The 23,632-nt window shown below is 47.2% G+C and overlaps 1 protein-coding gene across 2 annotated transcripts in view; it reads left to right on the top strand.

The window, feature by feature from the left end:
- NOTCH2 (notch receptor 2) overlaps nucleotides 1-22,690 on the top strand; it is a 156,146-nt gene extending 133,456 nt beyond the window's left edge. For both annotated transcript variants that reach the window (XM_074319094.1, XM_074319093.1), the window contains 13 exons: nucleotides 1,101-1,233; nucleotides 5,679-5,915; nucleotides 7,972-8,084; nucleotides 9,016-9,521; nucleotides 10,992-11,339; nucleotides 11,897-12,039; nucleotides 12,241-12,451; nucleotides 12,881-12,977; nucleotides 14,384-14,552; nucleotides 15,187-15,488; nucleotides 16,268-16,415; nucleotides 17,062-17,159; nucleotides 18,096-22,690. In XM_074319094.1, coding sequence (XP_074175195.1) covers nucleotides 1,101-1,233; nucleotides 5,679-5,915; nucleotides 7,972-8,084; nucleotides 9,016-9,521; nucleotides 10,992-11,339; nucleotides 11,897-12,039; nucleotides 12,241-12,451; nucleotides 12,881-12,977; nucleotides 14,384-14,552; nucleotides 15,187-15,488; nucleotides 16,268-16,415; nucleotides 17,062-17,159; nucleotides 18,096-19,484 — 3,894 coding nt within the window. In that variant the 3' untranslated portion in view covers nucleotides 19,485-22,690. The remainder of the gene's footprint in view (nucleotides 1-1,100; nucleotides 1,234-5,678; nucleotides 5,916-7,971; nucleotides 8,085-9,015; nucleotides 9,522-10,991; nucleotides 11,340-11,896; nucleotides 12,040-12,240; nucleotides 12,452-12,880; nucleotides 12,978-14,383; nucleotides 14,553-15,186; nucleotides 15,489-16,267; nucleotides 16,416-17,061; nucleotides 17,160-18,095) is intronic.
- The last annotated feature ends 942 nt before the right edge of the window (nucleotides 22,691-23,632 follow it).

Raw genomic sequence — 23,632 nt, 5'->3', positions numbered from 1 at the left:
ACATGTGACTGTCTTCTCAATGTCTGGGCTAATAATGGTTCGAGCAAGACATTATTAACAGAATACCAGAGACCTGAATTGGATACCAGTTCAGGCCACCAAGCAATGCTGAGAAAAGCTTTGTTTCTCTTCTTCCCCTAAATGAGCCTATATTTGCCCCTGGGTTATTTACGTCTTCACAGCAGGCTGGAATCCATTAGCTCAAAAGCCACCTGCACCAAAATCAAAATTTTACACATCCAGTTGTCTGAAACATAGCTGAAATAAGCAGATTTCTAGCCATTTAGAGCCTGCCTGCTTTGTATATTCTGCAGAACTGCACCCAGTTATCTGCTAGCCATAGATAAGATAAGCCCCAGGAAATAAAGAGCCCCCAGCCACTGCTGCCCTTCAGAGACCCCAGGCTGGTGGCTGAGTGACATCACCAAACCTGGAAGCCCCGCTCAGTCCTGCCTTCCCTTGGAGTTCACTTGCCCTCCCCTCCTGCCCCTCCTCCCCCATTTGGACGATCTCATGCAGTGAGAGTCTGTCCCCACATGCAGACCTGTCACAGCATTGCCCAAATAAAGCCACCCCGGGGTCAATATCTTGCTTCTTGATCCGTCCTGAAATCCTTCGACCCCCTGGATCTGCCCCAGCACGCTGGCCCCCTCCCCTGCCCTCACCCAGTCTCAACCAGTTTCTCACACATACGTGTAGTTTCCTGAACCGGGAGATCTCCATGCAGTGTCTTTATTACCATCCACTCATACTACCTGACTCAGCGTTAGGACCCGCCTCCTCGTAGGCAAAGGAATGCATACTTTAAAGATGGGAAAAACCTGCCCACCGGAGGGACAAAAGCTTTGCACAGGGCTCATATCTGAACTATCCCTGCTTTCACGTTAAAGTGGCGTTTTCAGTGGGCAGAAGCTGGTAAGCTGGAGTCAGCCCTGCCCCGGATGATGACCGGGAGTGGGACGACGCCAGAGAAACACACAAGCGCTGGGTGGGGGCTGGGGGCAGAGGGTCACAGGAACCTTCCAGCGCTCATGTGCTCTCATGGTCCGTTTCCACCAGCGTTCCAATGACTTCTTGTGTTTTTTGCTTGCTCCTGGCAGTGTGTCCCAGGGTACCAGGGTGTCAACTGCGAATATGAAGTGGACGAGTGCCAGAATCAGCCGTGCCAGAACGGGGGCACCTGCATCGACCTGGTGAACCATTTCAAGTGCTCCTGCCCACCAGGCACTCGGGGTATGCGATCAGCCTTCCCCGTTCTCTGTCCAGGGCAGTCTCGAAGTTATACATCCCGTTTTAGTGTTGAGGGGGGTGTTTAAAAAATCAGACATTTAATTCTGAATCCTGGTCATTCCGGCCCTTTCATTCGCTTGTCTCTTGCCTGGCTCTGAAGTTCTGACTCACGTTCTTCAGACTGCCTGCTTCTTGTTGACACCGTAGGTTCCATGAAGCACAGAAGGTGGAAATGATTGGATATAATGTTGCAACAAAATTAGCCTGGTTAGCAAGATTCCTTGGCAGTCTGAGGGAAACCAACCAAGGGCCCCTTGAATAAATAATTCACATTTACCAGCTTATAAAACTTGCCAAGTCTTGCCTCCGTAAGGTGGGGCAACGAATGAATGAAAATGTCTGCCTATTTTCATAAGCCCAGGGAAGGAGGCTGGTAGCCTCAGGCTGTAACTAAGAATTACAATATGGCCTGCTGAGACCCAACCCTAAACTGGGAAGGGTAGAGCATCATTCTGCGGTGGGCATGGCCCTTGCCTCCCCAACAGTCTCTAGGAAAGAGCTTGGAGTATTGTTTGTTAGAAGAGATGTAGTTATAATGGTACCTGCTCTGAGCAGCCTGTGAAAGAAAATGTAGGAGACCATCCACAATGATGGGAAATTCATTCTCAGTGTCAAAGAGGATAGACTATCAGGACATTTTTATTCTGTCTTAGACCTTTGTGTCAGTGAAGGTGGATAATTTACCTTCCTTGAGTTCAGAGTTTGGCTAAATTAGAATAGAAGCGCACCCCAGAAGTAGGCTAGTTATTAAGCAAGGAGGTTAAAGGGGGGAAGAAAACTAAAGAGATACAAGCCTTTAAATGTTTGAAGATTTGCCCCAGGAGAAGGAGAGTTGTTCCCTGCTTTAGAAATCAGTAGTTGAAAGAGAAGTCAAAGTCAACTTAGGTTTGTTTTTAGTTTGTTCCTTTGAATACCTGTGCTGTTTAAGACAAGCTACGATTCTGGTGGTAGCAAGTTCCACCTCAAATTTCAGTGGCTTAACACAACAATGTGTTGTTTTTTTGTTTTTTTTTGTCACTCAAACTCCTGAATGTCTTGGGCTGCCTCTCTACATACAGAGGGTGCCAAAAAAATATATGCACATTTTAAGAAAGGAAAAAATTATATTAAAATTGTGATAGTCAATGTGTAACAAAAGATGAATACAAGTCATGTGTATGCATTTTTTGGCACCCCCAGTATTTGAGGTGTGTGATTAGACACATTTGACCTCCAAGGCCTCCACAGTAGGGGAAGAGAGAGAACGTGTGAAGTCAGGCAGCAGCTTTCATGACCTCAGTCTGGAAGTGACACCCATCACTATTGCTCACAGTATATTGGCCAGAATTAGTAAAATGCTCTCAACCTTACTCCAAGGGAGACTAGGAAATGTAGGCGAGCACGTGGGTATTCATTGAACATTAAACTGTCTGCTCTACCACGAACTTTTGATTAATGAGAGAGAGTTTTAGGATAGACCATTTCTTAAGGCAACAAAATTTCCCTCTTCTAACCGTTTGTTACGGATGGCTTAAACAATAGTCTGGCTATTGTTATTGGCAGTCTTTTTCTTTCAGCACTTTGAATATGACATCCCACGGCCTTTAGACCTCCATGTTGTTTTAAGAAGAAATCAGCTGTTAAACTTACTGAAGGTCTCTTAAGAGAGCTGCTTCTCTCTTTGGTACTCGCTGTCTTTGTCTTTTGGTTCTGATGTGTGTAGGTGTGGGTCTCTGAGTTTATCATCCTTATAATTCATTAAGTTATTATACTATGTTTGGTTAGGTATGTGGACTGGTATTTATTTCTCCCGGCTTGACTTCTCTAGATGTTGGTCAACGTTACAGGAGACTCTCAAGACCTGTGACCTCATTACAAGAGTTACCACAATGATTGTTTTTATTCCTATCCTCTTGAGCAGTGGATCTTGTCTGGGGACACCTCCAGTTCCCAGGTCAAAGGCTAATGGTAACAATCCTGCCTGTCCCTGCTACCTGGCTTTAGGCTGAGGTTGAGCTCATTTTCACTTATACAGTTTGTCCATTACCGCCAGCCCCATTCTATCGGGATATAGGCATTTATGTTCATTTTACTAGCAGTCCCTAATTTCCAATATTTCTATAAGAGGGAGAGCACATACTGGTTTTATTTGTTCTCACTTTCTTTTTTTCAATTTAGTTTATAAATAGGTAACGTGCACATGGTCCAAACTTTTACACACACACACACACACACACACACACACGAACAATGCAGTGAAAAGTCTCCTTCCTTCCCAACCCGCTCCCCCATACCTAGTTCTCCCTCACCCACAAACAAGTAACCACCACTTTTTTTTCAGTTACTTATGTATCTTTCGAAAGTTGTTTTTATGTATCCTTCAGAATTTCTTCATGTTTATAGAAGCCAAAGATATTTTAATTTTCCCCACTTCTTACTCTGAAGATAGACTATTAGAAACATTCTTTTGCACTTGATTTTTTTTACTTAATTGGATATGTTTCCATATCAAAATACATAACGTCCTTAATTGTTATCACTAGAATTCCTTTTTATGGGCATACCCTATTTTACTTAACCAGTGCTCCAGCGATAGAAATTCGGGTTTTCTTGCATGTGTGTAAGTATATTTGTAGACTAAATGTTCAGAAATGGAGTTGCTGGATTAGAGAATACGTACGTGCATTTGTAATTTTGATTGTTGTTGCTGAGCTAGTGCATGAGCATACCCGCTTCTCCTCAGTGTGGATGGACATATTCTCTTTTAAGAGTCACTTGGTTTTCCTTTGTCTGTGGTGTCTCTGTTCAGATCTGTAGCCTTTATTTCCACTCCATTCTTGATCTTAACATCTTACAGAGATTAGCTGTCTGCGATACAAAATGTAAATATATTCCCAATATATTTTTTTTTTTGTCTTTTGATTTTCTTTACAGTGATCTTTTTTTTGTTTGTTTTTCATGCAGAGCTTTTTATTTTTAATCAGGTTGAAGTTATCAGTCTTTTCTTATGGCTTATGGCTTTTGAATCCTAGTCAGCAACATCTTCCATACTCTAAGATTATAAGGGAATGCTCCCATATGTTCAAGTGCTAGAATACTGGAGAACTCTTCCCCCAGTGCTGCTGGTTTTTGAATATTTGATCTTTTATGCAGTGATTCAAGATGGCACCTTTATTAAATTCTAAATTCCCAGGTGTATATGGAAGTCTCTCTGGACTTCCTTTTTTATTCTTTTGTTCTATTGATGGATCAATACGACCCTAGAGGTTTTCATTACTATGTATCTTCTTTTCCGAGGGTTTCCAGACTATGGTTATCATTTATTTTTCCATATAATTTTCGAATCAGATTGTCTCTTTAAAAATCCTGTTATCATTTTTTTACTGAGGTCATATCAATTTTGTGAATGTGTATAGAGAAAACTGACCTCTTTGTGATGTAGAGTCTTCTTAACCAAATCATAGTGTCTTTCCATTGTTTTCAAGTCTCCTTTTGTGTCTTTCAGGACTATTTTAAAGTTTTTACCTGGGTGTAATACATTCCTTATTAAGATTATTCCTAGGTATTTTATCTTTTGCTGCTGTTATTGAAAATGAGGTCTTTTCATTCTTCTTTGTGATGGTCTTGCTTACATTAGTGTATGCTACAGATGCCAGAGGTAGGAATGCAGAACCATTTTCCGTTCTTTTGTAATTTTTTTAGTTGATCACGGGATCGTTTCTGGAATAGTCATTGATTTCTTTTGTTTCCTGCTCAAAAGTATTTACAGATATTTATACTAGATGGCTCATGGATATCTATAGTACATTAAATGAGTTCTGTTTTAAATAAAATCACCTTGAAGCTCTCAATAGGATATTTCCTCCTATTTTTTTTAAATAAGAAACTAGTGTACTTACACTATTTTACAGAAAACAAAAAGTCAATGGGTATTAAACTTAAAAAAAAATCATTCAAAATTTAGTGCTAATTTCTACCAATATTTTTACATACTACTTGTAATCTGTGTATTTATGGTTATATTCTCTTTTGAACGTTTTTTATATTTTGAATTAAATTGAATAAATTAACAAAAAATGTTAGTCTCTTTGAGCTCGTTTCCTAGTCTCTCAGGGTGGAATACATAATTCTGGTTGCTCCATAGGGGAGCATTGCATTGCGTGGGAGAGTCCATGTGAAGGCCTAAGCATCATTTTTCCTTGGCTCTTCCTGGTCACCAGGAGAATGGTGGTTGCCATGGAATAAGAGTGTGCTTTGCTCTGCCTGACCTAGAAGGTCCTACCCCAGATTGAGAAGTACAACCCGACCAATTGTGAAAGTGCCAACAAGGGTGGCTCTCCCTTGCTGGAAAGCAGTGTTCCAGGAATTGGCGTAATGCTCTCTCTCTCTCTCTCCTCTCTTTCTTCCAGGCCTGCTCTGTGAAGAGAACATTGATGACTGTGCCAGGGGACCCCATTGCCTGAATGGGGGTCGGTGTGTGGATAAGATTGGGGGCTACAGTTGTCGCTGCCTTCCTGGCTTTGCCGGAGAGCGGTGTGAGGGAGACATCAACGAGTGCCTGTCCAACCCTTGCAGCTCTGAGGGCAGCCTGGACTGCATACAGCTGGTCAACGACTACCGGTGTGTCTGCCGCAGCGCCTACACTGGTGAGAGCCTTCCCACACTGCCGGCCGCTCCGCGGAGGGGCTCTCAGGGAGGAAACGGGGCCCCTGGGACATCTCGCACACCCACGGGAAGCTTCTCCTAGACATGAAAACTAGCCCAGCTTCATTCCAGGGCCCAACTCTTTCTTAGGTCGGCGCTCCTCGGATGTTACGATCCATCTCTACCTTTTGTTTTCCTGGAGACAGGTTTTCTCTTTCATTATACATTGATGTAGCAGAAATATATTTTTAAAAAGAAATAGAACGTTGGGAGTAGTTGAGCAAAATAACGTCTCTTAATTACGGTAAGATACACGTAACAAAGTTTACCGTCTTAACCATTTTTAAGTATACAAGTCCGTGCTGCTAAGTACATTTATTTACATTGTGCGGCCATTCCCAGCAACCATCCACAGAACTCTTCTTCTGAGCAAAATAACATGTTGTTTTCCTCACTCTGCCTCCCTTTGGCATGTAAGGCCTTGACTTACTGAGTCATCACTGCCACTGTGACCTTTTCACCTGGAGGGTCCAGAGAAGCTTAGAATCTTCCAGGACGCTTAGGGGGAGGAGGTCCTGATTGGAGTGAGTTTAACCAAAATTCAGTTGATGAAGTGTGAACTGGAAAACGGCTGGGGTCACAGGTATGACCTGTAGTGCTAAGACTTGGCCATGTTCCCAGTCTTTTTTCAAGCTTCTTTTTTTTTCATTACAGACCATAAAGGTGACCAAGCCTGGCCTCAGCATAAGGGCTTTCTCCTAGGCACTTACTAGGTACTTCCAGAAGAGGGCAGCTTGGTGACTTTTGGGGACTGAAATAGGTGTTCCTGTCTACATGTGGTAGTATCATCAGATGCTCAATTTAGAAATCTGTCTTGCATTTCTGGGGTCATTTTGAACCTTCTGCTATAGCAGTAATTGCTGGGAGTCAGACTGTAGGCTGCAGTGGTCTCCTGACTAAATAATGTGGCACATTGGACCCTGCTCCATTCTGAGCCTATCTCCAGATTTCCTTCCTTCCAGTTTTAAACATATGCTACCTTTAAGAACTTTGGAATTTTGTCAAGAATAGGAAGGATTTTGCGCTAGGAAAGATGCCTGGGTGACTAGCAAAAGAGGAACAATGCACTATGAATGCCTTAGCTACTGAGGCAAGGCGGACAGAAAGAGTACAATCCGTCTACAGCCTCATACCAGCCACGATGTGCTTGGGAAGCTGCAGAAGCAAAGCTGGCTCCTGCTCCTTTCATTGCCTCTGAAGCTTCCTTTTTCTGGACTACTGACCGACACTTACAAAGAACGGAGGAGAGAGATGAAGGGAGGAATGGAGACCACCTCTTCCCATCCAAGTGACGGCCGGCCAGATGGGGCCTGTCCCCTGTATTTGCCACGAGGTCCCACCTGGGCCTCCATGGCTCCCCCATGGTTTCAGTTCAGTTGCTTAGTTCCCTTTATCATGGAGCAGTGGCCTGGAGATACCTTCTGTTTTAGAATTGTTTCTGGAGCCAATGAACTCTGGGAAAATGAAGCGTTATTTTAAAGCAGTGCCAGTTAGGTTACAGAAAGGCTAACAAATGATTGAAAGGGGATGTTACAGATGAAAAGTCTCTGTAAGTTGCCACTCAACGTTTATATGTATTGGTCTAGTGTGGCCTCTCCTATGAAGTAGAAGATGTGAGCAAGACGCAGTGAAAAAATAGTTTTCTAAATGTTTCTTTGGACTTATGAAAACTAAGTGCCTGGAAAAACAGCTGTTGCTTTCCTTTTTTTTTTTTTTTTGGTGGTATTAGAGTCATTTTTTGCATCTGTCCGGTCTTATGAGTGGGTTGGGAATGTGTGCCACATGTGCTTATTGTGTAGATAAAACAGGTGAGGGGCCTGGCCTGAACCAGTGACAGGTCAACCGTGTTGAGACCCAGTGATGGCTCCTCCGTCCTCTTGTGTCCCCTTAGGCTTAGGACTGCAGTTGCACACCCCTCCCTCCATCTCTGACCCTTGGGAGTACTCACATCCATCCTACTGCTGCCTTTCCAAACGCCTTTTTGTTTTCTGCTTCGAGGTCGCCACTGTGAAACCTTCGTCGATGTGTGTCCCCAGATGCCTTGCTTGAATGGAGGGACTTGTGCCATGGCCAGCAACATGCCGGACGGGTTCATTTGTCGCTGTCCCCCGGTAAGTGCTGTCGTAAGGAGCCTATTTAAGGCGCATGCTCTCTTCCAGACAGTCCGCGACAAAGCTGAGAGCAAACCTGGTTTTTCCAAGCTCCACTGGGAGGCTTCTTCATTTTAGCTCCTTCAGAAGCAAATGCGTGGGTTTTCCAATCACAGCTGTTAAAATACTCCCAGAAACAGTGAGCTCCCTAACCTGTGACTCCGTCTTCAGAAGCTCCCAGGAAAAAGCACAGGGAGTGGTGGAATGTTCCCTTGAAAACAGGACTAGTGTCTCTAGCGTCTAGTCTTGCTGCCCAGAGAGGGGCAAAGTTGGTTAGAAAATGCTACTCGGCTTATATTAGCAGGGGCTATATTTGGGAGCACGCTGCTTCTGACACTAGAAGGAAGCCTGATTTTAGCCATTTGCTCTGCAAACACTTTTGCCACGGCCAGAGGCTGAAACCTCCCGAAAACAGGAGGTTTGTGGGGAGATACCAAAAGGAACCCTAGGCCTGGGCTAAGCAGAAAGTGTAAGAATGAACTGATAGGGGAAACATTTTTAGATACGCAGAACTCCTGATATGATTTCCCCCAAAAGCACCCTGCCCCCGCTAAGCCATTATTTGAGTCATCTAATGATGGCTAGGGAAGCTGTTCATACGTACCGTGTCACCTGAGTCTACCCCAGCGTGGCCTGTGGACTTAATTTAGAAGTGATCTCTTAGACGGATAGAACCTACATCATCCCTTGGAGTCTTCAGTCCGGACCTACAGGTTGACTTGAGGAGGCGCCTTCCCAGAACTTGGTCCAGGAGGCCGCACGGAGGGATCTCAGTGAGGTCTCTGGCCTTCCTTGATCGCCGTAGAGGTGTGGCGGAGGGGGCTCAGAAGGCAAGCGAGGCCTGCCCTCGAGAGCCGGCCCTCCATCCTCATTGGTTCACTCATTTCCGCAGGGCTTCTCCGGGGCGAGATGCCAGAGCAGCTGTGGACAAGTGAAGTGCAGGCGAGGGGAGCAGTGCGTGCACACAGCCTCGGGACCCCGCTGCTTCTGCCCCAACCCCCAGGACTGCGAATCGGGCTGTGCCAGCAGCCCCTGCCAGCACGGGGGGAGCTGCTACCCGCAGCGCCAGCCTCCTTACTACTCTTGCCAGTGTTCTCCGCCGTTCTGGGGCAACCACTGTGAACTCTACCCCGCCCCCACCAGCATCCCGCCTGCCACCTGTCTGAGCCAGTATTGTGCCGACAAAGCTCGGGACGGCGTCTGCGACGAGGCCTGCAACAGCCACGCCTGCCAGTGGGATGGCGGGGACTGCTCCCTCACCATGGAGAACCCCTGGGCCAACTGCTCCTCCCCTCTTCCCTGCTGGAATTACATCAACAACCAGTGTGACGAGCTGTGCAACACGGCTGAGTGCCTGTTTGACAACTTTGAATGCCAGGGCAACACCAAGACGTGCAAGTAAGGGTCCAGGGTCCCGAAGCAGAGGGACGCTGTCACTAACACACCTCGCTTTCTTGTTCTTGCTCCTAAACACTCCAGGGCTTCCGCCCAAGCTGCCTCTGCTTTGCAGACTGGTGCCCTGAGGCCCTCTTCTCCCTGGGGTCAGCCCTGTCCCCTCGCAGGCTCCCCTGTGCAGCCCCTTGCTGGCAGAGGCCCAGGAATGCTCACTGCACAAGCACCCTCTCTCTCTGCCTCTCTCTGCCTTCTCACCTGCTGCTCTTGCGACCTCCTGGGGAAATAACTTTCGGAAGTAGCATTACCCACGCTCAGGCAGCCTCTCACATAACCTGCCTGCAGAACGGATGGAAAGGTCTGTACCTCTCTCTGTTCACCCCTTTCCTTTCCCTAAGACCGGAGTTCCCCGGCTGGATTTCTCAGGAAGCCTAAGCTAAACGAGGCCTCTTCACCCTCCTGGTCGTTCTTTGCTATTGCAGGGAGAGGGTGCCTTACGGTTTACGTAGTGCTTGCCTTTTAGCCATCCATTTAATCTGACCCCAGTTGATTCTCAACAACCTCGTGAGGCATAGGTATTGGTAATGGTATTTCACAGGTCAGGGCACTGTGACCTGGGAGCTGGAAGAGCTTGCCAAAGCACGTGCAGCTCTTCTGGACCCCTTGTGTGTTCACTGAGCTTGTGAAGCAGGTTGTCCCAATGGTGTAACTGTCCGCGGGTGGCAGTGGGGGAGGAGAGGAGAGGACAGAAGAGAGGAGAGGAGGGGAGAGGAGAGGAGGGGAGAGGAGGGGAGAGGAGGGGAGGGGAGGGGAGGGGAGGGGAGAGGAGGGGAGGGGAGAGGAGGGATGAGGAGAGGAGAGGAGGGGAGAGGGTAGATGAAATGGTAGGTGCAGCATTTAGGTTTGGGGACTCAGTGTCCTTTCCCGGTATTCAAAGGGGCTGCACGAGTTAGATCTGGTATCCTGTGTGGGACACACCCCTCCCCACCTCCCTTCCGTAGTTGGGATTCAGTCTTGATTGGGAAAGACATCAGCCACGCCGCCATGGTCCTGTGCTGCAGCTCTTGGTGGTTCAGAGCTGTGCTTTGGTTTCTGGAGGCACCTTTCCCTTCTGAGAGCCCATCGTTACCTCACCAGGGGCAGTAGGCACAAAACCAGAGGAAGCATGACCTGGGCTGGTGTGCATTTCAGGGATGCAGCTTTGTTGCCCAGTCTGACTTAACAAGAGCACGAGCTGCCAGGGGGCCCTAGATCCACGTGGCATAGTGAACAGTGTTGTTTGCTCAGTCGGGGAGCACCCATCGGACGTTGCGTGGCATAGATTCTGTGTCCTGTAAGATGTCGGGGACAGGAAACCCAAGAAGGCTTCACGAGGCATTCCCCAGCGCCCTGTCCCAGGCCACAGAGGGGTAGGAGAATTCACAGTAGCTCCCTGTGTCCCCTGAGCCCCTTTCCTCCCTCTGCCTCCCCCCACAGGTATGACAAATACTGTGCAGACCACTTCAAAGACAACCACTGCGACCAGGGATGCAACAGTGAGGAGTGTGGCTGGGATGGGCTGGATTGTGCCGCCGACCGGCCGGAGAACCTGGCAGAGGGCACGCTGGTTATCGTGGTGCTGATGCCCCCGGAGCAGCTGCTGCAGGATGCACGCAGCTTCCTGCGGGCCCTTGGCACCCTCCTGCACACCAACCTGCGCATCAAACAGGACCCGCAGGGGAACCCCATGGTCTACCCCTATTACGGAGAGAAGTCAGCGGCCACGAAGAAGCAGCGCCTGGCGCGCCGGTCGCTGCCTGATGATCAAGAGCAGGAGGTGGCCGGGTACGTGTTTGGTTGTCGCGCGTCTTGAAGCTTGATTTTAGAAAGCCGCGCACTGTGGTATACAGAAGAAGTCATAACTGACTCTCTGAAAACGCAAAGCTCGGACCCGTGGAAGAGCCCACCGAGCAAAACGTAGCATTATCCCAGTATTTGTGTGTAAGCGTGAAGTTTTGCTGAAAGGTGAGCGAGAGCACGCAGGAACGCGATGTGAGGAAGGCCTCCTCCAAGGCTAGAACCGCTGCCCCTGGGACAGGGTGGCCTCAGAACCCTGTCGGAGGAGTCCGCTTTGGTCTTAATCCTTTGGGTTGTGTTGCCTAAGTCAGAAGGCCTGGACTCATCCGGCCCTAGGACGGTGAGACATTCCCTAAGTGGGAATTAGCGTTTAGGATCGAAAGGGACAGTATTTTAGTTTCTGAGATCTTTTTGGAGGAGGCAGCATCACAGAGGTGGAGGGGCTGACCCTGAGTGTGAGAAAGGAAGGGTCAGTGACCCCTTCTAGCTCAGCTCGCTTGGCTGGCACCCTCTGTGTTACTCACCGTTTCCCTTGGCACCCACAGCTCTAAGGTGTTTCTGGAGATTGACAACCGCCAGTGTGTTCAAGATTCAGACCAGTGCTTCAAGAACACAGATGCAGCAGCAGCTCTGCTGGCATCTCACGCCATCCAGGGGACCCTGTCCTACCCTCTCGTGTCTGTCATCAGTGAGTGGCACTGCTGTTAAGGGGGGAAGGAAGAGGAGGGAGGCGTCAGATGGGGGCCGAGAGAAGAGGGCACCCTTTTCAATGTACAGCTCTTTACTTTTCAGGGCTGGTGAGGTCAGGGCTGCCCTCTGAGTAAGTTTAAAGCTAGTAGTGAGAGGTTGGTGTCTTATACAGCACTTTCATGGTCTCTCTGACTTGCAGGCGAGTCCCAGGGTCCAAAACGCACTCAGCTTCTCTATCTACTTGCCGTCGCTGTGGTCATTATCCTGTTAATTCTCCTGCTGGGGGTCATCATGGCCAAACGAAAGCGGAAGCATGGCTCCCTCTGGCTGCCTGAAGGCTTCACCCTTCGCCGAGACTCCAGCAACCACAAACGCCGTGAACCCGTGGGACAGGATGCCGTAGGGCTGAAGTAAGAGGGTTTAGTCACAAGCCTCTTTAGTCACATTTTTGCAGGGATACAGCAAAAAGCAGATCTTGCTGAGTCATGATTTTAAATCCTGAACTGTGGCCACGCCACGCTACCCCACTTGACCATAACGCTCAATGCCTGTTGAATGACTGAATACCAGTCAGAGTCTGGGCTTCTGTTCTGTACTTATTGTCACATCGGGGTCAGCTCCTGTGTTCAGACACACTTTGGTTGTAAGCCATGGATCGGTGGGAAAGGAAAGGATGTTTGCTTGGGGATTAAAAATACTGGCCATCCTTTTTGGTCCAAGGCCCCGAGAAGTCTAACAATGGGAGTGTGTCATGATGGAAAAAATATTGAAAACCACTATATACGTTGACGACATAACGTCTGCTCTTGTTTTTCCCCTTCATAATCCTGTCATTTCAGAAATCTCTCCGTGCAAGTCTCAGAGGCCAATCTAATTGGTTCTGGAACAAGTGAGCATTGGGTTGATGATGAAGGACCTCAGCCAAAGAAAGCCAAGGTAAGTCGGTAGAACCACCATTATCAGCCATTCTCTGGTCGCATTTCAGATCTCTATCCTTGGTAGCTGGAGTTTCCCAAGTGGGAATGATAGTCTTTTATGTTGCCCAGGCAGTGGTCACCCCGTGTGGTCATGAAAGCCTGGAATCTCTAGGTCATGGATGGCCTTGGGTTATCTACGCATGTTTGCAACAAGCACTCTAAAAATAATAAAACAAACATGCTTCTTCCTCAAGTGCCATGCAGATGATAGTCGAATAAGGACCGAGGTGTGTAAATAGCAATTTCCTTCATGGCTAGACGTCTCCCTTATCCTGTCTGGGCACTTCCCTTTCTGGAAGGGAAGGTGAAACTAAACAGTAGAAGAAAGCCAGTGGCCATTGAGTTTGGAGGCTCCCCATTTTGAGCCTAGGAAACTAAAACCATTTAGAAATAGGAGGTAGGTTAGGCTGCGGCTGATGTAAAAGGAGACCATCCATCCGTGACTGTCCATACGTGGCTGGGATATGTGTGTATCCCATGGGTATTCTAAATCGGCTTCAGGAAATGAGTACCTGAGGAATTACAGGCATGCCGTCCTATAGACATTGCTTTAGTTACAAGAGAACTGGATTCAAGTCCAAAACTGCTACTTAGTAGCTGGCAAATTACTTAACCTCTTTGTAGTTAATCATCCATAGCTGTAAAATAGGGATAATAATAATTCTTTCCTCTAAGTTGTGATGAGGATTAAGTGCACCAACTCGTATAAATTGCCTTACCTATTTGCTATCGCATACTAAATATTCAATAAAGCGTAGCTGCATTGGATGTCATAATAATAATTATTGCTATTATTATTATTAATGAGTGCTTGCTATGTGCTGGGCGCTGTTCGGTACAAGGAGTTAACCTTGAACAAGGCTTGTTCCCTATTCTCACGACCCTTACAGTCTGGTAGAGACTGTGTAGTCCTATTGAGCCATGACGGTGAGGTAGAGGTAAGTAGAGTGTGCTTTTGTGGACCAACAAGAGGAATTTATTGGAGGGGTAGGTAGGAGTCAGTCAAATAAATAATTGGGAGAGACCATGCATGGCAGGCACTGGAAACAACATAAGCCAAAGCCCAGAAGCAAGAAAATGGTGCTTTGGGGCTCTGTAGATAGCGTATTAGGCAGGTAAGATGGGGCACATATTATGGATGAAGCCTAGAGTTTGGGGTGGGGACGTTGGGAGAGTTGTCCAGATGAGGTCACACAGGTGAGAGCTATGGGAAGCTGATGTGGATAAAAATCGGGAAGGCTGGAGTGGGAGGAGAGAAAAGACTAGCTGGGAAATTAGGAGAAGCGATGGAGCCTGGACTAGCCCCTTGTCTGTGGGTCCTGGTGGTGGGCCAGGCTGACAGGGACCGCTGTCTCCCCCTCTCAGGCTGAAGATGAGGCTTTACTCTCAGAAGAAGATGACCCCATTGACCGACGTCCGTGGACACAGCAGCATCTGGAGGCTGCAGATATCCGCAGGACTCCGTCGTTGGCTCTCACTCCTCCGCAGGCCGAGCAGGAGGTGGCCGTGCTGGACGTGAACGTCCGGGGCCCAGGTCAGCGCCCCACCTGCCCCTCTCACCAAGCCAGGCCTGCCCGTGGTTCTGCGTTATCCTTCCCATGTTATGTCCCGCTTGGTGATATGCCCCCTGCCAGTTTCACAGACTATAAATCAGCTTGAGAAAACAATGCTTAAGGGATACAGGCGCACAGGAAACAGAAACTTCCGTGGCAAGAAAGGGAAGGACTTCACATTGCTTCGCAGACAGCACGCTTGAGAACAAATAGGCTGAATGGACGGGAGGGATTTTAGTAGGATCCCCAAATCAGAGGGGTAAAGAATTAGTTTACTTGACACCTTAGTTCTATTCATATTGGGTATTTTTTAATGTCCATTTTAAATTAACCCAGCGCTTAGAAACTTGAACAGAAAAACGTGTTTAGCTTAGAGAAGAACCTCCAGCTTAAAAAGATGCTTGCTTTCCCATTACTCTTTACAGAAGGGACATTGTCACAGGACAAGGAGATGGCCCATATAAAATGAATGGCCAGTTACCACAAGAAGCACAGGCCTATCTGCCCCATCAGAATAACTTTCTTCCAATTGAACTATCCCAACCCTAGGGTTAATTGAACATGAATGTCCTTCTCTCCTCCTTGAATCCTTTTGGGGACTTTCCTTTCCTGTAGATGGGTGCACCCCACTGATGCTGGCTTCTCTCCGAGGAGGCAGCTCAGATATGAGTGACGAAGATGAAGACGCAGAAGACTCTTCTGCCAACATCATCACAGACTTAGTCTACCAGGGTGCCAGCCTCCAGGCCCAGACAGACCGGACCGGGGAGATGGCTCTGCATCTTGCCGCCCGCTACTCCAGGGCAGACGCTGCCAAGCGTCTCCTGGATGCAGGGGCAGACGCAAATGCCCAGGACAACATGGGCCGCTGCCCCCTGCATGCTGCAGTGGCAGCTGACGCCCAAGGGGTCTTCCAGGTAAGGAACACGAGAAAAGCTGGTTCCCTAGGGAGCTGGCTCTCATGTCTTATCTTTGTTAAGGCACTTAATACCCATTGTATTGGTTCAATGATCCTTTGAGAGAATAAGGCAGATGGTAGAGTCGTGCTTGCTGGGAGGGAAAGCAGACAACAGGGGGCAGGCAAAAGGACCTACGAGTGTTATCTACAGCCAGGTAGCCATAGAGCCAATAGCAGAGCACAGCAGTCTTCTGATTTTTAATCACCATGGGGTTGTTTTTTTTTGGTGTGCTACAAATGCTTCCCAAATGAGTAGATCAGACGGGAGTGATGCCTGTTATGAAGCCTTGGGTGGTGTCAGCTTCCACCTGCAGGTTTATCTGAACGTGTGGGCTTCCACCTGTTCCTTAAGTGGTTTTCTTGACATGAGTTCACAGTATACTTTTTATTTTTACGCTTATGGAGAAATGGGACGCATTCTGAATCATCTTAAACTGTACGCCAGAATAGAGGTTGTGGTATTTTCCCACATCCCTCTTCTTTGTTTAGAAAGTAGAAGTTCTTTACTTTGCATGAGCCATTGTCTCTTGAGCACCCATTTGTTCGTTCATTCATTCATTCAATAAACCATTGGTTTCTTGACCATGGTAGAAACTTGGGAACAAAAATAACCAGACATTTCCTGCCGTCCAGGAACTTACAGTGTAGCCTCTGCTATGACGCTCTTTTTTCTTCCCTTATCTTAATTATATCCTTTTATCTAGGTGACTCTCTTTTCTGTACTTTCTCCTGTTCTAGATTCTGATCCGCAACCGAGTAACTGATCTCGATGCCAGGATGAACGATGGCACTACCCCCTTGATCCTGGCTGCCCGCCTGGCCGTGGAGGGAATGGTGGCAGAGCTGATCAACTGCCAAGCAGATGTGAATGCAGTGGATGATCACGGTAGGGGCGAGGCAGGGATCTGGACTCTTTCCTGCACAGCGTGCCTCTAAGGAGGACTGTTCTATGATCCGTAAAGTCCCATGTCACAGCCAAGTCCACAGAAGATTCATTCATTCATTCATTCATTCATTCATTCTTCCTTTTAGTAACTTGAGAGAGCCACTGGGAGGTCTGTAGGTGAATATGGAAAAGGGATTTTTAGTGAGGGTTTTTGGTTCTCAAAGGTCTCCCAATGTAGGTTCCCTGACATACTACTCTTGCTATGAAGGCTCATGAGAGCTGAATTCACTGGGGGTGTTGTGAGATCTCCCAAATATACATCCTGGCACATAATAAATAAATAGGTGACTGTCTTCCGTGTGTGACAGGGTAGACTCTGCCGTGGGGAGGACAGGGGTACCATAGACAAATGATCCTTTAACCTAGAGGTCTTCTGCAGGCTAGGCAGCCTGTACTGAAGTATTTCTAGAACAGAGGGAAAGAAGATAATACTTGGATTTTTTCCTAAGGGCCCCCACAGAGAACTGGCTTCCTACTGCTCTCTGGGAAGGTCAAGGTCTCCTTGTACAAGTCATTGGTGCTTCCTTGTACTGGGAATAGGACATGTTCCTTCTCTGACGACTTACACACATGTTTTTACACACAGGAAAATCTGCTCTTCACTGGGCAGCTGCTGTCAATAATGTGGAGGCGACGCTTTTGCTGTTGAAAAATGGTGCCAATCGAGACATGCAGGACAACAAGGTACAATCTAGACTCCAAGCTGGAGGGCAGACACAGCAGTGCCTCAGACTATAGGGCCTTCCCTTTTCACCCATGGCTCCTCTTGTGAAAAGTACAGACAAAGATGGAAGCAGGTTGGGCAGGAACAGGGTCCAGAGAGCTTGAGGAAGGCTGTCGGGCTTATCCCACTGGGGTGGGTCAGTGCTGAGCCCACTCAGGACTCAGGCTGATCCAGGCAGGCTGTCCTGTAAATCGCTTGGGTATCGCCTTCTCTGCCTCTCTTTCCTTTGACGTTTCCCTTCCTGCTGTTCTCCTTTCTGCTCCCTGCTTTTTCTCTCATTTGTTTTTGTTTTCCTGCTGCTCTTTTTTTCTGTTCTTGGACATCAGGATGTCGTCCTGTGTGCTTTTCTTGCTCTGAGTTTTAGGTTGTGCCTCCCCTCTCTGCCTCATCTTACCTTCTCTCATTTATTTCCTCTTTTCCCGTTTTAGCTCTTTCTTGTACATATTGTTTTGTTTGTTTTTTTCTCTGCTTTCTTTTCCTTTCTCTTAGTTTTCCCAGGTCTGTGCATGTTTTAAGTTCTGCCTCTCCTACCCATCTTCTTTCTAACTCTTTTTCCTCTTAGAACCCTATTTTGATAAGCTCAGTGCTCTTTTAAGTGGATCTCTGGCTCAAGGGCATGCTTTATTTCACACATTCACAAGGAAGGAAGTATTGCCCTCAATGGGGCAAAATTGGTGCTTGGGGAGGGGTGAAATAATCTTACTCTTTTTATGTATGAAGCACAGATATCCACTCAGCACATAGCTAGATACACAGTTTACCTGTGGTATTAAAACTTCATGCAGGAGACAGTTTGGAAAAAAATATCTAAGGGGATGATAATAACAAAAGATTGAGAAACACCGCTGTATTCTTGAGTGTGATTAAAATGTGCTGTTTGTGGGCCTTTTCTGTAGGAAGAGACACCTCTGTTTCTTGCTGCCCGAGAGGGGAGCTATGAAGCAGCCAAGATCCTGTTAGACCATTTTGCCAATCGGGACATCACAGACCACATGGATCGCCTTCCCCGGGACGTGGCTCGGGATCGTATGCACCACGACATTGTGCGGCTTCTGGACGAGTACAACGTGACCCCGAGCCCTCCAGGCACTGTGCTGACCTCTGCTCTCTCACCTGTCATCTGTGGGCCCAACAGATCCTTCCTCAGTCTGAAGCATACCCCGATGGGCAAGAAGCCCAGACGGCCCAATGCCAAGAATGCCATGCCCACCAGCCTCCCTAACCTGGCCAAGGATGCCAAGGATGCCAAGGGGAGTAGGAGGAAGAAGTCTCTGGGTGACAAGGGCCAGCTGTCGGAGAGCTCAGTGACTCTGTCCCCAGTCGACTCCCTAGAGTCTCCTCACACATATGTTTCTGACACCACATCCTCTCCAATGATTACATCCCCTGGCATCTTACAGGCCTCACCCAACCCTCTGTTAGCCACTGCCGCACCCCCTGCCCCAGTCCACGCACAGCACGCACTGTCTTTCTCTAACCTTCATGAGATTCAGCCTTTGGCTCATGGGGCCGGCACTGTGCTTCCCTCCGTGAGCCAGCTGCTGTCCCACCACCACATGGTTCCGCCAGGCAGCGGCAATGCGGGGAGCCTGAATAGGCTACATCCAGTCACTGTCCCAGCGGATTGGATGAACCGCATGGAGATGAATGAGACCCAGTACAATGAGATGTTTGGTATGGTCCTTGCTCCAGCTGAGGGCAACCCCCCTGGCATAGCTCCCCAGAGCAGGCCGCATGAAGGGAAACATATACCCACCCCTCGGGAGCCTTTACCCCCCATTGTGACTTTCCAGCTAATCCCCAAAGGCAGTATTGCCCAACCCACTGGGGCAGCCCAACCTCAGTCCAACTGCCCTCCAGCTGTTGCAGGCGCCCTGCCCACCATGTACCAGATTCCAGAAATGGCTCGTTTGCCCAATATGGCTTTCCCCACTGCCATGATGCCCCAGCAGGATGGGCAGGTTGCTCAGACCATTCTCCCAACCTATCATCCTTTTCCAGCCTCTGTGGGCAAGTATCCCACACCCCCTTCACAGCATAGCTATGCTTCCTCAAATGCTGCTGAGCGAACGCCCAGCCATAGCGGCCACCTCCAGGGGGAGCATCCCTACCTGACACCATCCCCTGAGTCTCCTGACCAGTGGTCGAGTTCATCACCCCACTCTGCTTCTGACTGGTCCGATGTGACCACCAGCCCTACTCCTGGGGGTGCTGGAGGAGGTCAGCGGGGACCTGGGACACACATGTCTGAGCCATCACGCAGCAACATGCAGGTTTACGCCTGAAAGAGTCTGCTTCCGGTGTAGGGACAGAACTGCCTATCGGAAATGCTGCTGAGGAACAAATGAAGGTCCTCCGGGAGAGAAATGAAGAAATCTCTGGAACCAGTTCCTGGAGGCGGGAGAGAGGAGATGCTCTCACTTTTCAGATAATGCATGGGAAGCAGTTTTATCAGCTTCACTGGATATTTGCAGGGTTTCAAGGAGGAGGGATGAGTCTCCTTCTAATTGCTTGCCCATCAAGCCAAGTTCATGGAAATGCAAGATGAACACAAGACTTGGAACCATGTTTACTCTCTCTTATTTGGAGAACTGGATGGATGCCTGTCGTCGCCCAGACATTCTTGCAGCTTGAACTGCATTTTAAGCCCTGGGGGCTTCTGCCATATCCATGAGAAGATTCTACAGTAGAGTCCTGTTGGCAATTGTGCCCTGGAATTCTAGCTGAACTGACCTATCTCATCTTCTCATCCTTAGAAATTCTTTTGGCTTCATTTGGTACTTTAATTTTTGCACCTCTGGTTGTAGCCCCACCAGCAGTTATAGGGTCTGGCCTTTGTGCTTCTAATCATTCCTGCCCTGAAACGTAACTTCAGCCGCCTCTCCCCCTCCTCTTTTCCAGTGTCCCTGGAAGTCTCACAGGTTTACTTTGGTTGTGGTTCTCCGTAGAAACCTTTCTAGTACGTTTCTTTAAAAAATGGGCATATTGCATTCTCTTACATAATAGCATTCCTAGAAGAAGAAGAAGGGGAGCAAATTATTTTTCTTGAAACCCAGTTTGGGGACAGGCAACCCCTTCGAGAAGCTGCACCTAAGTCTCTTGCCTGCATGTAGGGCTTCCTATAAACCTTCTAGGAGGAAGAATAAGAATTAGTTCTTTTTCCATTTGTGGGCCTAGTCAGTGTGTTTTATCCTTGACAAGTTTAGGTACTATGACTCCCTTAAAAAAAAAAAAAAAAGATTTGGAATGTTGGAATAACCAAGCGATAAGCTAACTCATGCAAGCAGTGTTACCCACTGACAGGTCGCCTCCCTTCCTGCCAAGCATTGCACTGACTGCCAGCGTGAAACACATTTGTTCCCAGATCTCAGAAGCCTCAGACTGCTTCTGAGCCTTTGCTACCATCAATCCTCACAAAAGAAAATGTCTCAAACTATATTCCCTCACCATCTAGAATGGAACTTTCCTTGGCTCAAGGGTAGTTTTGCCTTCATCAGGTGGTCAGTCTCTACTTCCTGATTCCTTCCGATCACAGGCCTGTTCACCAATCTTCCTTCCACACAGAATGGTCTGAGTTACTGGTGCGCCCAGGAGGTTCTCAACAGAACGCAGGGATTTTCAAGTGCAGGAAATAAAACATTGGGTTCATTTTCTAGAGCCAAAACCAACCCTCTAAGAAAGTTGGAAAGGGAGGAACTCTGTGGCAGCCTTTGCTAACTCTTGCTACCGTTTCTTTTCCTTGGAAACAGTCACGGCATCTCCTTTAAGACGACTAACACAGAAACTTACCAGGGACATTTTCCTTTCCTAGAGTCACCTTCTAGATGATAAGGGACAATTACAGACTCACTGTCCTTGTCATCTTTGTGTTCAGATTGGGATTGTCTCTCACCTAAGTCTGCTCTCTGTATTTGTGGTCTTGACAGCTTCCTCGACCCTCTCTCAAGGGCAGAAGCCTTCTAGTCAATGCTAGAAGGGGAAGACAATAGTTTTTTTTTCCTCTTCTCCCTGAGTCAGCACATAAATTGGTCCTGTGACCACACTGCCACATCTACCCAGTGCTATGATGTCATGACATCCAGAAAATTAGTTCCCCTGGGGCATTGGGTAGATATTAATAGGTGAATTGCCTACTTTGTTTCAGTTTGAATAATAGTCCTCATTCCTGCCTTGGCTGGGAGTGTTCAGCACTTCCCACTTATCTGTCTGAGGCCCCACATAGAAGCCCTGTGTCTGTTAGCACGGCAGTCTACAGGTGGCTTTTTCACTCCTGCCCAAGCTCATGAACCAACAATAACAGTTCTGCTCAAATGTGAGCAGATCGTTTATTCATTCCATATTTTCTTCTGTCACGTGGCAACATGACCAGTCCCTTCAATAGTATGTAACATGTTATCACTCTAAACGGTGACTGTCCTGGGACCCATTTGTTAATTCACAGATGGGGAGAAACTATGTTTCTCCTGAATCACCATGGACCCCATCACGCCTGCCCTGCTCTGTCGTCCTGTTCCAGCCTCACTTACCGAAAGAATCAGTCTCTGATCCAGCAGCTCGGATCTTTCATAGCCTCCTCTCTCTCCAAGCACAATGCAGGCCCGCTTTGCGTGTTTCTCCTTGGATTCCTTTGGGTTTGGGGGAAGGAAATGTGAAACCTGCCATTACAGACAACAGGCTTCCTCGATGAAGAGGAAGATTCTGCTTTTCAGTCATTTGTCAGTCTCTTAGATTTTTAAGGACCCTTGAGTTGCATCATATCTCATCAAAGAAAAGGTAAGATGGAGACTCACTTTCTCATTTGGGTTCTGAATTGCAGACTAGCTTTTACGGGGACACATCTTTTATGCCACGTATAGGTCAGCCCCCCATTTTTGGTTTTTTATTTTATTCTATTTTTGTAAGTTCTTCCTTTGACTCCTGTCGGCCTCTGGATATAGATTTTTGTTGTTGTTGTTTATTTGTTTCTTCTGTTTTGTATTAAGCATCATTGTCTGACTTACATGATGGTGAGGGGGGTAGAGGTTCGAAGAAAAGAAAGACTAAGAGTTAAAGATTTTAATGTTAAACGATCAGCTGTGATACTCAAGTCCACTGTATCATTTTACTATTAAACTTGCTAGTTCATAATTCTTGCACAGAAAAGAACCAAAGGTGTAATGTTTTGCTGGCAGGTGGTTTGGGGGAATTTGGCCTTAACCAATGCATTGACTGCATGGTGACTATTGGATAAGATGTGTCCTATGCCCTGAGGCTCCCACCCCTAATTCTGGTACTATGGCTCCTTCCTTGTGTACATTTCTCTTAAGAGTGATATTGTATCTGTTTGTATGAGAAACCCAATAACCAATACAATGACAGCATATTCCTAACTGTACATAGTAAGGAAAATGCACACTTTGTTTTTACTTTTCAAAGTTTCATTCTAAAAGTAGGTAAGATGAAATTTATATGAAAGCATTTTTATCACAAAATAAAAAAGGTTACGTGTCAAGCTCCATGGCCTGGCAGTGTTTCTTTTCCATTCCTGTGTCCTTGGTCTTGCAGGGATTTACCTCGTGATGTCAGCATTTGCTTAGAGAGAAATCCTTTTCATTTGGAGTCCCAGCGAGCCTACCACTGGGCTTCTTTCCTTTCTCCAGGCAGACCATAAATAAATGCTTTCGAGGAAGGAGCTCCTGTCAAATCGGAATCATAACAAGACTGAGTCACTTTTCTGTGCATTAGCTGGAGACAAACAGATAATTGCTCAGGACTAAGTTCCTTCCAATGGAAATGGAGTGTTCGCTGACGGCCGGATTGAGACTTGGGATATAACGAGTAATATTGATGGTGCTGTTACCTAAACCATTAGTTCGCGACATTATTCCTCAAACTAAATTCTGTGTAGACTTAATCTATGCAAGTATAAAATAGCATTTTGCATATAAATATGTTCCCAAGTTCATGCATTGCATTCACTTGTCAAGTCAACCAGTAAGACGTTTGAACACAAATATTAGGCATTGGTGCTATCGATGGCATTAGCCATCCTCTATCAACTTTCGTATCGAGTTCATTTCCATATTCTATTAGCTTTGCAGAAACTTCTGAATCGCACATACATAATTCTGAAGGGTAGCAGTCTTTTTTCAAACGACTTGAAATCTTAGGATTCGGTTAATCAGATGAAGGAGCCTCTTTCAGGCTCTGCAAAATATGTTTTAACACAACTGCCAGCACATATTGGTTATGCTGAGAGTGTTATAATATTATATAAATTTATATAATTTGAGTCTTCATGTGGGGTTTTGTCATGGTGTAGAAAGGAAATGAATCTGAGAGCTAAGGAATGACTCACCCAAGTCTGGTCCTCTAGGCTGGCCTCTCAGACCTGCAGTTACCTCTTCAGACTATTTGGGAACTAAAACTCACTCCATGGAAAACTGCTCCAGGC

The sequence above is a fragment of the Rhinolophus sinicus genome, linkage group LG14 (genome assembly GCF_036562045.2).
Source record: "Rhinolophus sinicus isolate RSC01 linkage group LG14, ASM3656204v1, whole genome shotgun sequence".
Lineage (NCBI taxonomy): Eukaryota > Metazoa > Chordata > Mammalia > Chiroptera > Rhinolophidae > Rhinolophus > Rhinolophus sinicus.
This window is presented reverse-complemented; position numbering and strand designations above follow the sequence as displayed.